Source organism: Galeopterus variegatus, unplaced genomic scaffold (assembly GCF_000696425.1).
Source record: "Galeopterus variegatus unplaced genomic scaffold, G_variegatus-3.0.2 Scaffold1153, whole genome shotgun sequence".
Classification (NCBI taxonomy): domain Eukaryota; kingdom Metazoa; phylum Chordata; class Mammalia; order Dermoptera; family Cynocephalidae; genus Galeopterus; species Galeopterus variegatus.
Window position 1 is genome coordinate 431,932 of NW_007727264.1, and position 14,443 is coordinate 446,374.

General features: G+C 35.0%; 2 protein-coding genes across 2 annotated transcripts; one reads left to right on the forward strand and one right to left on the reverse strand.

Moving 5' to 3' along the window:
- The first annotated feature begins 581 nt into the window (after positions 1–581).
- On the forward strand, positions 582–1,093 carry LOC103592459 (keratin-associated protein 13-1-like). The gene has a single exon (XM_008575194.1). It carries the CDS (start codon positions 626–628, stop codon positions 1,091–1,093), a length of 468 nt encoding a protein of 155 aa, XP_008573416.1. The 5' UTR covers positions 582–625.
- A 1,117-nt stretch (positions 1,094–2,210) lies between these two features.
- LOC103592463 (keratin-associated protein 14-like) lies at positions 2,211–6,286 on the reverse strand. The gene is made up of 2 exons (XM_008575196.1): positions 5,770–6,286; positions 2,211–2,281 (listed from the first exon to the last, which is right to left on the reverse strand). The coding sequence occupies exons 1-2, from the start codon at positions 6,263–6,265 to the stop codon at positions 2,211–2,213; spliced, it is 567 nt and encodes a 188-aa protein (XP_008573418.1). The 5' UTR covers positions 6,266–6,286.
- Between the last annotated feature and the right edge of the window lie 8,157 nt (positions 6,287–14,443).

The following is a 14,443-nucleotide window of genomic DNA, read 5'->3' on the forward strand; positions in this document are numbered from 1 at the left end:
AATTCTGGAGAATGGGAAGTAATGATGGTGAGGTGAACTGTTTTCATGAAGGCTCCCATCTGGGTACATACTGATTCATTTTACCAGAAGAAAATTAATGTTGGGAGGAAAGCATTCACCAACAAAGCCAAATATGAATATTAAAGAAGGAGAGGCAGGCAGCACATGCCAGAGGAAAGGAAAGGCTTTCCTTGCCATAATGGGATATACATAATGTAAAATAGTCATAGCATTTCTGACATAGGAGTAGTTCATTGGCTTTGGCTGTAACAACAAAATTATAGCATCTGTTAATACAATACACAGAAAACTATTCAAATATAACTGCAATTACAAGAAGAATACTGAGTTACACATATGTAAATGAGAAGTTCATTGGCTTTGGCTGTAACAACAAAATTATAGCATCTGTTAATACAATACACAGAAAAGTATTCAAATATAACTGCAATTACAAGAAGAATACTTAGTTACACATATGTAAATGAGGGAACATAAATATGTAAAGGTTGAACCTGTTGGGTATCACACCTATTATGGAGAATATATAAACGTCCCTGTCCAGGTGACATTAAAACTCAAAATCTTCTCAGATATACTCAGCTGAACTTAATCTCCTGTCAATATGTCCTATAGCTGCTTCTCTGGGAACTTCTCCTCCCACTCCCTTGGAAGCTACCTGCTTCAGCCAGGCTCCTCCTGTGGCTCTTCCTTCCCCAGCAATCTGATCTACTGCACGAACCTCTGCTCTCCCAGCACCTGCCAGCTGGGATACTCTCTCTACAGTGGCTGTCAGGAGACCTGCTGTGAGCCCACCAGCTGCCAGATGTCCTGCTACCGCCCAAGGACCTCCACACTCTGCAGTCCCTGCCAGATGACTTATCCTTGGTCTCTGGGCTTTGGGTCAAGAAGCTGCCACTCCCTGGGCTGTGGATCCAGCGGCTTCAGATCCCTGAATTATGGCATCTGTGGCTTCCCTTGCCTGAGTTATAGACCCAGATTTTGCCATCCACCATACCTGGCTTCTAGGACCTGCCAATATTCTTGTTACAGACCAACCTGTGGATCTCACTTCTATCAATCCACTTGCTAAGTGTCTAGATCCTTTTGAGTATTGATGTCAAAGTTTCTATATTGTGCAGCCATTGTTTCCATTCTTACCAGTTACCATGACCAACCTGTGGATCTCACTTCTATCAATCCACTTGCTAAGTGTCTAGATCCTTTTGAGTACTGATGTCAAAGTTTCTATATTGTGCAGCCATTGTTTCCATTCTTACCAGTTACCACTGTCCTTTTATTATTTTGTCACCAGCTTCTTACCAACTTCTGGAAGACTCTGAAATTAATGAGTAACCCAAAATTAAGTCCTAATATCTGTACTATTGATAGATTATATGCTATTTAATTTTTGTCCAAAAGCAGTTGAAAATGAAAATTTTAACCTAATAAATTTATGTGATCTGGCACCCAAATATATTGTTTAACCCAAAATTAAGTCCTAATATCTGTACTATTGATAGATTATATGCTATTTAATTTTTGTTCAAAAGCAGTTGAAAATGAAAATTTTAATCTAATAAATTTATGTGATCTGGCACCCAAATATATTGTTTACACTATTATTATTATTATTATTATTATTATTATTATTATTATTATTATTATTATTATTATTATTATTATTATTATTATTATTATTATTATTATTATTATTATTATTATTATTATTATTATTATTATTATTATTATTATTATTATTATTATTATTATTATTATTATTATTATTATTATTATTATTATTATTATTATTATTATTATTATTATTATTATTATTATTATTATTATTATTATTATTATTATTATTATTATTATTATTATTATTATTATTATTATTATTATTATTATTATTATTATTATTATTATTATTATTATTATTATTATTATTATTATTATTATTATTATTATTATTATTATTATTATTATTATTATTATTATTATTATTATTATTATTATTATTATTATTATTATTATTATTATTATTATTATTCCTATAGTGTTTGTATTCAAGTATTTGTAAGATTTAAGTAAAAATCAATATAACTCTATAACTGAATTTGGGGTACATATAATTTGATAGATTTGAGCAAATTTCCATTGATGTTGGATATGTACCCTTTGGAAGTAATTGTTTCTTGGCAGACCATAGTTTACATGTGCAGACTTGTCTCAACAGCAGCAAGAATTGCCTGAGAATGAAGTACACGCATTTCTGCTGATACTGGAAAACAAATTGTACATGAGGTGGAAATGCAGACAGCAAGAACAGGATATAATGTATAATGTGAGCTGTATTCTTAGAGAAAAACTTACATAAAAGTAAAGTACTTGTGTGTGGATTTTCAGCCAAGAGAAAAATGAAGCTTAAGCAACTCACAGGAAAGACAGCTTGCTCTTTTTTGGTTGGCATAAGTGCCAGGATCTCTGCCTCTCACAGGTGGAGTATTCCTGAGCCTCATCTCTGAGCCTGTGTAAGGAGAATCACAATGATCTTAGGTGACAGTAATTGAGTTTGGGAGATGCTTCTCCAAGGCTCAACCTCAACCAAGCTGAGAGCAATACACCTGAGCAGTGTATAACAAACATTTGTGTTCATTAGTCTGAATCTGGGTCTTCCTTTTCTCCAAAGCAGAGCTAAAGACTTGAGTTCACACAGTTAGTTGGCACAAGATCCCGGGAAGCAAATATGAGAGACCATGGAAAGTGAAACAATCAAAGAGAAAAAAATCTCATGATAGCATACATTTTGGAGTGAATTTTATGATGGGTAACTGAGAAGCAATCCTTCGGTGACTATTTAGCAACACATAGAATGACTCTTAGCATTGTCCACCCCAAGATCTGTTCATTAGGTAGAAGCATTTATCGATCAGCTTCTATTTCCCAGTGGCTGAGCAAAGTCCAGGATGTATAATTTCTTGGAACCTCATAACTGTGCAAGGGAAGATTTACAGTGGGCTCCTTCTGTTTTCCTAGTTGTGATCTTGGAGAAGTGTAGGTACAGAGTGAAAGAAGTGGTGCATATGCTTGAGGGAGATACTGTCCATGCAGAGTGTTGAAGCCTACGTAAAATTGTTCACCATAGCTGTGCTCATAGGGGATAGCATGTTATATAGGAGGGCACAGAAGATATCAGATACACCATTTTAATTTAATACTCAAACATCCCTGTGAGAAAGCCAAATATTGTATACTATAGACCTTCTCAGACATGAGGGAATGAAGACTCAAAAAATATTTGAAACTTGTCAAAGTTTATAGATCAAAGACCTAGCATAATTTGATATCTTGAATGAATCTTGTTTTGTTGATCTTTGCTAATTTTTTTTTTTTAATATTCAACTCCTTTTTAACCAAGGAGTCCTTAGTATTTCTGGTACTATAGGAACTGCTTTATCTGAATAGATTCAAGCTACTATTGGATCTATTTCATTAGCCTTATGAGTAGTATCCATATTAAAAAGTAAACATAAAAATAAATTCAGAGTTCAGGGGCAGAGATCGAAGGAAGGTGAACTAATTTATTTAAAAAACATTTGTATTGATTTTTATACCAAATAATAGATCCATAGAGAAATATTTGATGGCATCTCAGGAAGAAATTGCTAGAAATATCGAGTGCTATGACACATACTATTCATTTTAATTATCATTATTAGTGTCACTTAGCTTATTCAGATCTAGGATTCAATACGATAGATAACAAGTTCTCCCTTCAATAATACTGAACAATGTAAACAAGAATAGTGACCTTGCCAAACTCTTGTGACATCTCATTAACACTGTAACAGATTCCCATTTTTTTTTGACTTGGATTGAATGGGAGCAGAGCAAATCAAGGTGTACTCATGGAAAGGTCCTTGAGTAAAGTAGTAGGATGAAAATGTAGCATAGGATGCAGAAAGATTGAGAATCTAGATCAAAGAATATGTAGCTCATGCAAGAAACAGAAGAAAATTTCTGGCATGTGCTTTGCTACATAAAATAACACTAATAATGACTCAAAAATCAACAAAATAAGGGCTCATAGACAATAATATGACAGAGATGAAAAAGGTGATTGATGAGGTAAGGAAAAATATGGATTGCCAACATAACTTAGAATATATACAAAAGGTTCTGCTTTGTTTGATAGAATATTGCAGTTTGTTTGTACACAATAGCAAGTTCTGTATTTACCACAATTGCAAATGTATTTCTTCTTCATAGGATTCTTACTTTATTGTCTTTACCATGATGTTGTCCTTCACTAAAATGTGTACTTTTTATTATTCCTGAGAAAACAAATAATTTTATCTTCAATTTTGAACTTTTAAATGACTTTACATTGGCATTATTTTAAGAATATTATGAACTTTCCATAGCTTTACTTGTATTCTTTGGAATAAACAAAAAAAAATCAAACCATTATTGGAATTAATTCATTTTCTATTTGAAGCATTGGCATTATTTTAAGAATATTATGAACTTTCCATAGCTTTACTTGTATTCTTTGGAATAAACCAAAAAAAAAATCAAACCATTATTGGAATTAATTCATTTTCTATTTGAAGCATTTGACAATACTGATATAAAACTAACTTATTTAATCCTTGGTGATGTTATTCTTCTGCTAATGGATAGACATATCATCAGTGATTGCTTGAATTTGTTTTTGTACATTCACAAGAAAACTTAGGATTTATCATGAGTTAAAATGATTTAAAAAAATTATTTGACCTAAATGAAGATGAATGCATCACGGTAATATCTTGGCATGTCTTTTGCAACTGCTAATAATAAATAATCATCTTTGGAAGCAGTCTTCTTAAAGATTTTACTATCTTTTGAAGTAGGTAATGACGTGATTCAGTAAAATTGTGTCTTTTACTTTTCATGTAGTCAATGATATCACCTGCCCTCATATTCAATAGTGAATGTCCCCCAATTTTTGTACAAGTTATGTCCTCACCACCAACTTGCTTTAGTAGTGGAAATTCAGTACTCAACTTTATTTATTTATTTATTTATTAAAAATGGGCTTTTATTTTTGGCTCATTGTTCCTAAAAGAATTCTTTTCTTTTTTTACAAAATTTTAAAAAGAAAGGTGTTATTAACCAGTAAAATAAGTAGTTATAGATTTAAACAATACTATCTGTGGCCAAACCACTGTAGCAAGAGCATTTAGATTATTTTTTATATGCTCTGTGGCAGCCTCAATTTCAGGTCCATACTTTACATATACCTAACCATAATTCTCACATTTCCTACTAAATCCACCTATTTTTTTGCTTTGTGAATTTTGCTGCATCTTCCAGGCCATGGAACAGGCTATAACACTTCTGGCTGAGTGAGAACAGCAAAGGTCTCTCCACAAGATTGAAATGTGTAGACTGTCCTATCTCTTGTGTCTAAGTGTAATTTGTTTTTCAAGCGATTATACCATATGCTCTTTAAAAAAAAAATATGTGATAATTCTATTTCATTTAGAAAGGGTGAGAAAAAGAGGAATGCCTTTTGTTCTTCCAGATATAATAATTAATTGAAGGGCCAACCCCGTGGTGCACTCGGGAGAGTGCTGCGCTGGGAGCGCAGCAACGCTCCTGCTGTGGGGTCAGATCCTATATAAGAATGGCTGGTGCACTCACTGGCTGAGCGTGGTGCAGGCGACACCAAGCCAAGGGTTGCAATCCCCTTACCTGTCATGAAACACACACACACACACACACAAGATCCACAGGCTGGTTGATAAGAAGTAGACTGGCAGCTTCTAGAAGAGAAGTAGGTTGGGCGGAAAAAGTTAGATCTGTAATTTAGGGATGAGAAAGCATTGGGACCACAACCTACTGATTGGAAGCCACTGGATCCAAAGCGCAGGGACGGGGAGCCACAACCAAAAGATTGAAAGCCCCTGGACCCAAAGTCCAGACACCCATCAGAAATCGTCTGGCAGGGACCGCTGAACATGGAGAACCTCGGGCGGAAGCAGGACGTCTGGCAGGGGCTGGACACCACACAGGACGTCTGGCAGCTGGTGGGCTCACAGCAGGTCTCCTGACAGCCACTGTAGAGAGAGGATCCCAGCTGGCAGGTGCTGGGAGAGCAGAGGTTAGTGCGATAGAACAGGTTGCTGGGGAAGGAAGAGCCACAGGAGGAGACTGGGTACTGCAGGCAGCCTCCAAAGCAGCGGGAGGAGAATTTTCCAGAAGAGCAGTTGTAAGACATGGTGACAGGAGACGTGACTTACGATGACAAGATTCTGAGTTTTAATGTCAATTCTTGGTCTGCGGCATTTATATACCCTTATCATTGGGTGTGTCATCCACATGACACATTGAAACAGATTACCTGCCCCTTTTAATTGAATTGAAAAGATCATCATAGTGAGACATATGAACTTTTTTGTGGTTTTGCAACTGGAAAGTGCAGTAATGTTTGTGCCTTGGAATTCAAGTAATAGCATTGAATCTTAAAAGCTATTAATCATCTTCTCTTACCAAAGGTCACCCAGGGGATAACTCAGAACTGATTTAGAGGTAGACAGTGTCTGGGATGAAGGAAGCTGTCTTAATTAAAAATGACTCATACCCCTTTCACAATCTGTCTTAAAATTGTTGCCATCTGGCTAGCAGAGTCGCCATGTAGCTCATCTATACATAGTCATTTCTTTGAAACAAAAACATGCATTCATTGTTGCTACAAAGTGGCAAGCTTACCTAATGAAATAGTGTCATCAGAAAACAGCAATGGTGATATGCAATATGCATTAGAATTTTTTTTATTAGACCTCAATTTGAATGGTTTTAGTGAAATATTAACTGAGAGATTTCTTTATTTCTGATGCTCCTGATTAAAAATGTATTTAGATTACTGAGAGCCATTCTTAGCTTTTCTTTCACATTTTGCATTTTTAATTTGTTGTATGAGTTAAATATTATAAGTTGCTTTGTGCTGTTTTGGAATGTTAGAGATTATTCATCTAAGATGCTGAAAAAGCATTAAAAATAAGAAAAAATATGGTAAAAATATTTAATGCATTTCTATCTAATCAGAGTCAGTGTTTCCCACTGAAAGGATTCCTAGAATCTGGAAAACTTTCTTTTTTCTAAAGAAAGTTTTTCAAGTTATTTGCCTTGAAGTGTTGGGCCAAAGACAGCATCTTAAGGATATTCTTCTTTTGCCTCAGAAAGCAACATACATCACCTTGATTTTAATCATTTTCAGGTGTTTCTGACAAGTTTTAAAACATTTCTAAAATAATGGTCATATTTTTTCTTGTTCTCTGACCTCTATGTAATAGTGTAAAGAAGACTGATGCCTTGCGGAAGAGGGGAGATTGAGTTTTATCTTGCTGTGGCTTCTGTGCTGTTTGATTTGTTTGTTTCATAGAAAACCATTTTCCTTCCACTTCTGAACAAAAGTATTTAGATGCAAGAACATCCTTTTTTTTTTTAAGAAAAGAATTCTCCAAATTACTTAATATCTGATTTCCTAGGATATTCTTCCACAGAAATAACTTATATAAGAATGGATGACATTGAAATAAGTAAGCAAATTCAATTAGGATGAGTTAAATATTGATGTGAATGTTTTGATGTTCAATATTTTATTGACAAATGAAACGGGAAGGTTTGAAATCTACTAGAGTGATTCTTCATAATTAAGAAACCTAATAAATAAAAATTGTTTACTTTAGAAACAGAGGACACACTATGTTCCCTAATACATGAAACATGATTGGAGATCAATTTTTCTACTCAAAAATGTTAGACTCAGAAAATATGCAATTTGGAAGGGAGTATGGCAATTAGCTCCAGTCTTCTGTCAGATTGGAATCCCATTTACAATACCCTGATTAGATATTCCTAGTACCCTCAAGATGGAAATTTCATTACCTGAAAAAGCAGCTTGTTTTAGATTTTCAGCTAAATCTTCCCTTAAAACTTCCAACTACATTTTCTAATTCTTCGTAGAATGAGTCACAGCTCATTTCCACTGGCTGGTATGTCAGTTTTGAAGATGAATATCTTAAGATATTTGCCCATTCCCATAGGTTATTTAAGCCATTTCCTATACCCATGCACTATCTCTATTTACAGTAAGCTATGGTGAACTTCATGTGAGTCCAGAAAAATTCTCGTGATACTAGTCCTCCAGGCAGAATATGCCACTTGATACATGAACCACATCAGAGGTCCCAAAGGCATTCATTTTCTATTTTACATAATCTTCTCTTCTGATACCCTTCCCCCACCCATATTTCAAATTATAAAGGTCATTTGTAACTGTGAATTCTTCAAATCCTTGATCTTTCTATGAAGTCTACATGGGACAGACACTTTCCTTATTTCTCCCTTTTCTTTTCCCTCTGCAGTAAAAATCCTACCCTCTATCATTTCAATAATATCAAAATGACAAAAAAATACATTTTGTGGGGATAGAGGGTTTTTGATAATCAAGTTATTGACAACTTCTATCAAGACAAAAGTCAATTTCAGAGCAAGGGATTCCTTGACTTAAGTATTTTTACAATGTGATCTTCAAAGCACTTCTGCAAATACCAGACACTTCATTCTTAAATACTCATGTACACAAGAGTGACTTAGCTACCTGTGCTATAAGAAAACTAAACCCAAATGTGTCAGGCACTCAATTAGCACATCTACCTATTAGGGGTTGTTTTTTCAGTAAGGTTCACAAAATTTGGGAGAAGGAGTAGATACTAAAGAATTTCTTTTTTTTTTTTTTTCTGCTGTCAACTGGGTTCCTAAAGTTGGAGCAATATAAATGTCCTCTACAGACTACAAAGTGTAAAGAGCTTTAAACACAACAGAATTCTCACGATGTTACCCATTTGATCTCATATCTTGAAGAACAGGATGAATAAAGCATCCATCTTATAGATACAATTATGGTGATTTTCATTCTACCCAAGCTAGATAAATGCAAAATGGCATTATTGTTTCATAAACAATTGCTTTGAAAATCTAATGAAATTCTTTTATTTAAAAGTCTGCATTCATAAAAATGGTCTTTGAAGGCTAATGTATCTCATTTTGACCAGAGACTAATTAACTGTTCTCCTTAATATGGGCATATGCTACTACACCCATTGCTAGAGTATATGTGTCCAGTGTAGAAAGTAGCACTCACACTCACAGACTCCTCACTGTAATTCAGCTGAACACAGAACTCCTGACACCATGTCTTACAACTGCAGCTCTGGAACGTTCTCCTCCTGCTCTCTTGGAGGTTACCTGGGGTACCCAGTTTCCACCTATAATTCTTTCTACCCCAGCAATGTAGTCTGTTCTCCCAGCACCTGCCAGTTGGGTTCCTCTCTACAGTGGCTTTCAGGAGGCCTTCTGTGAGCCCACCAGCTGCCAGACATCCTATACTGTGGCCAGACCCTACCAGACGTCCTGCTATCGCCTGAAGAATTTCATCATCTGTAATCCTTGCCAGACAAATAATGGTAAATCTTTGGGATATGGAAACACTGGATTTGGATCTTTTGGTTATGGGAACACTGGCTTCCAATCTCTGGGCTGTGGGTCCAGCTTCTACCGCCAACTTGCTTTTCTTCCAGGAGCTGCCAGTCAACTTGTTACCAACCAGCCTGTGGCTCCCTCTTTTTTGGATAAATTTGCTGAATATTCTCCTTTCTCTCATGATTATTTCTGCAATTTGTGGATATTAAGCCCTCAGCCTGTCCAATATCTGTGATTGCTAACCATCTGTAGCACGACGACTCACAATCCCAGTCCTCCTGGAAGTAAATGACTTACTGCAAACAAAGCAACCTTGGCTTGTGACCTTTCCTAAATCTGACATGAGATATCTGTTACCATCTTTCTAAAATATTTCTCTCATTCTACTCATAGGATTCTTTCACTCTAGAATACTTTAAATAGAGTATTTGAAATAAACTTATTTCTCTAAAATGAATTCTGGAATTTCATTTTTTTTTTAACTAATATGATATATTTAGTGAATGTATCCCATACCTTTAACCATCATCATTAGGTAAACATTTTGTTGTTGCTGTTTATCTGTTTCATTAATATTTTGTTGGGCAGACAATAGGAAGTTTAGGGGAAAATTTAAATATATGCCATATTATATGTCTTGAGAGATTCATGTTGCCTCATAAGTGCATGTGTTCATATAATTGCTTCAGAAAATTGTGTTTTCAATTATACATCATTAAAAAATATTTATTGAGTGTCTACTATACAAGCATACTTATAAAAAGTTCATGGAAAAATAGAATTAAAGATAATACAAATCTTTTCATGAACTTTTTGAAGTGCCCTCATATACCAGGCATTGTACTGAACAAAGACACAAATTCTCTGACTTCAAGGAGCTCATACAAATAAAATTTTAACTTATCATTGTGGCAAGTACAAAATGGGGATAAAAACATAAGATTTAGTGATAATACAGGAAAGGACTTCAAAAAGTCTGAGAAAATCATATAGAACTCATTACTGAAAATAGAAAGAGTAAGTTACCACTTCATTCAAAAAATAAAAATCTTATTGACCTATTGTTTCAGTTGGAGTCCTTTGAAAAGCAGCCCCCAAATGGGATTAGACATGAAAGGGATTTACTGGAGAAAATTCCAATGAGGGAAAATGGAGAGGTAGTTGGAGAGGTCTAGGAAAGCCATTCACTGTGGTGTATGTCTGACCCCAGCAGAGGAGAGAGGGAAGGAAGGAAGGTAAAGTTAGAAGAAATTTTTTCAGGGCATTTCTAAGAAAATTTTGGCAGATCAGCCATCAAAAGAGTGTCACATCTCACAGAAATGGGCCTGCCTTAGTATACCAGCCAAGTTCATCTGCTGAGCAAGAAGAGGACAGCTTGACCTTCTCACAAATGTGGTGGTAGATTCAGAGATTGGCTGCTGGAGCTGTCAGTCAGTAATGCTCCCTGAAGTGGGAGATATGAGAGATGCACTGTCATAGCTTCCATATTCATGATATTTATTCTGATTTTAAGTAAGCCAAAAAAATGACAAAAATGAAGAAATGATAAATAATAACATGAAATTTTCCATGAATTAAATTTAGTATAATTTATTTTCCTTACTTTGATCAGAAAGTCAATTATTATGTCAGACCTATATATAAGACTCATTGAGAGCGAACTGGGAATTATCAGGTAGTTATCTTAGATTTTAACTAATGTATTAAGCACACTGAACTCAGTAGGGCAAAATTAGAAAACTGCTTTATTATTTTAATACCACTGAACTTCACACTTGATCTGAGGGCTCTAACTTCCCTGAATCCCTGAACAATACAATAAGCAGATGTATAATCATATGACAATATTAAGAAACATTTTATTCCCTGTTAGTATGCAAGTCCAATCCACTATAAATTAAAAACCACTTCTAAAGCAATGAAAGAGTTTCTCTCTTTTCCCTCAGTTCACGTCCACAGGCCACCAGTGGTTTGGAAAAGCTTGATTATTTTTTCTTAATCTCCTTAGTCCTCCTTGTTTTCCACCAAAGTGCTGCTCCCCTCTTCTGTCTGAGCCAAAGAGAAAGGATAGGAGGAAGGGAAATGACAGCTGAGGCCATCTGTTCAACATTATGCCTTAGACCACCCGTGTCAATGTGACTTAATTGTTTCAGGAAACTTTTGCTCAGAAAAGGTAAGATTAAAACAATAAATCATTTCACTGTATGCTTCAAGAAATTCCTATAGATTAATTTATTGGAGACAATAGTCTGCTGACTTGGATAAACAGCTTCCTAACTAAGCAACAGTTTATATATCAAGAGACTCAGGTCAGTACCCTCTCTCTGCAACATCCACAAATTCTCAACTATCTACAATATATTTGCTCAATCCCAATCAAGTCACCCAGTTGAAAGATCCACCTTAAACCATTTGATCCCAGAATCCCACTTCTAGCATCCCTCTTTGAAGATGCAGCAAGAACTCTGTCACAGTAGCATTCTCCCTTACTGTAGGAAATTTACACACACTTCATTTTTTCTTATTAACAGATTGTGTGATAAGTTGTCCACTAGGGACATGAAGGTCTTTGCATTTAGTTAGTGCCCTGTCTTTGTCATTGAATATCCTCAGTTATCACGTGCTCTGGACTGAAGGTGCACACCCTCTAAATTTGTATTTTGAAATCCTAATCCCCAATGTGATGGTATTTTGAGAGGGGATCTTTGAAAGGTGATTAGGTAATGAATATGGAGCCCTCATGTTGGGATTAGTGTCCTTGTAGGAAAAGACATGAAAGATCCTGTAGCCATCTGCAAACCAGAAGACAAATATCACCAGGAACCAAATTGACCAGAACCTTTATTTTGCACTTACTTCCTAGACTGTAGAACTGTGAGAAATAAATTTGCGTTGTTTGAGCCACCGAGAGGGGATCTTTGAAAGGTGATTAGGTAATGAATATGGAGCCCTCATGTTGGGATTAGTGCCCTTGTAGGAAAAGACATGAAAGATCCTGTAGCCATCTGCAAACTAGAAGACAAATATCACCAGGAACCAAATTGACCAGAACCTTTATTTTGCACTTACTTCCTAGACTGTAGAACTGTGAGAAATAAATTTGTGTTGTTTGAGCCACACATCCATATTATCTTGTTATAGCAGTCCAAACTGATTAAAGTATCAGAAGAGATCTCTGAATACTGGCTCTTCTTTTTGTGGAGACATTGATGTGTTTTCTAGAAGGCACTAACACATCGCACTGCACTGTATCTATGCTTGCTGCACTTCCATGTTTTCTAATCTTAATTGCTATGGACTTGCACTTTCCAAATAAAATGATAGTTCTTAATCCTTGCTTCAGGTTCTGTATCAGTCAGAGTTCTCCTGAGAAGCAAAACCAATATGATTTCTCAGAAAGAGAGAGAAAGAGAGAGAGAGAGAGAGAGAGAGAGAGAGATCTCTATCTATCTAGAGAGATTTTAAGAAATTGACATATAATTGTAAGAGCTAGCAAGCCCAAAAGTCATAGGGTAGGCTCATAGGTTAGAAAGTGAGGCAGGATTTTTGTTACAATCTTGAGGCAAAATTCTTGTATTAAGAAACCTTTGTTTTTGCTGTTAAGGCCTTAAACTGATTGGTTGAGTCCTATTCACGTTATCAAGGGAAATCTCTTTTACATAAAATGAACTGATTGTAAATGTGAATCACGTCTACAAAAATGCTTTTGTAGCAACATCAAAATTAGAATTTGACCAAACAAGTAGGCACCATAACTCAATCAAGTTAACACATAAAATTAGTGATCACAAGCTCCATTTTCTAGAAAATCTGGGCTGACAGACTCTATTTTATATAAATATAAATAACTGCATAAGACTTAAAGCAAAAGTCTTAAGTTAAATTAAATTAAAATTTTAATTTGTTCAGTAATCCTCTCAGTTTGGGAAATTATTTTATAATTTTTTTAATCCTTTGCTCAGATTATTTTATGCAATTTGTAAAAGAAAGTCTTAGTGCAGTTTACCATCACTCACTGGAATAACTAAACCTTTTAGAAGGCACTAACACATCGCACTGCACTGTATCTATGCTTGCTGCACTTCCATGTTTTCTAACCTTAATTGCCATGGACTTGCACTTTCCAAATAAAATGATAGTTCTTAATCCTTGCTTCAGGTTCTGTATCAGTCAGAGTTCTCCGGAGAAGCAAAACCAATATGATTTCTCAGAAAGAGAGAGAGAGAGAGAGAGAGAGAGAGAGAGAGAGAGATTTATATCTCTATCTATCTAGAGAGATTTTAAGAAATTGACACATAATTGTAAGAGCTGGCAAGCCCAAAAGTCATAGGGTAGGCTCATAGGTTAGAAAGTCAGGCAGGATTTTTGTTACAATCCTGAGGCAAAATTCTTGTATTAAGAAACCTTTGTTTTTGCTCTTAAGGCCTTCAACTGATTGGTTGAGTCCTATTCACGTTATCAAGGGAAATCTCTTTTACATAAAATGAACTGATTGTAAATGTGAATCATGTCTACAAAAATGCTTTTGTAGCAACATCAAAATTAGAATTTGACCAAACAAGTAGGCACCATAACCCAATCAAGTTAACACATAAAATTAATGATCACAAGCTCCATTTTCTAGAAAATCTGGGCTGACAGACTCTATTTTATAAAAATATAGTTTAAATAACTGCATAAAACTTAAAGCAAAAGTCTTAAATTAAATTAAAATTTTAATTTGTTTAGTAATCCTCTCAGTTTGGGAAATTATTTTATAATTTTTTTAATCCTTTGCTCAGATTTTTTTATGCAATTTGTAAAAGAAAGTCTTAGTGCGGTTTACCATCAATCACTGGAATAACTAAACCTTTCAGTAAAATGTCTATACATGTTCACAAAATCATTACCTTTCTGCTAATGAGCCCTCCAT

Excerpts from the sequence above, each read along its gene's own strand:
- LOC103592459 (XM_008575194.1), top strand. The coding sequence starts at position 626 with ATGTCCTATAGCTGCTTCTCTGGGAACTTCTCCTCCCACTCCCTTGGA.
- LOC103592463 (XM_008575196.1), bottom strand. The coding sequence starts at position 6,265 with ATGTCTTACAACTGCTCTTCTGGAAAATTCTCCTCCCGCTGCTTTGGA. Across the intron at positions 2,282-5,769 it reads TCAACCAGCCTGTGGATCTT|TATCAGCAGAAATGCGTGTA; the intron begins GTGTGTGTGTGT and ends TTTGTTTTCCAG.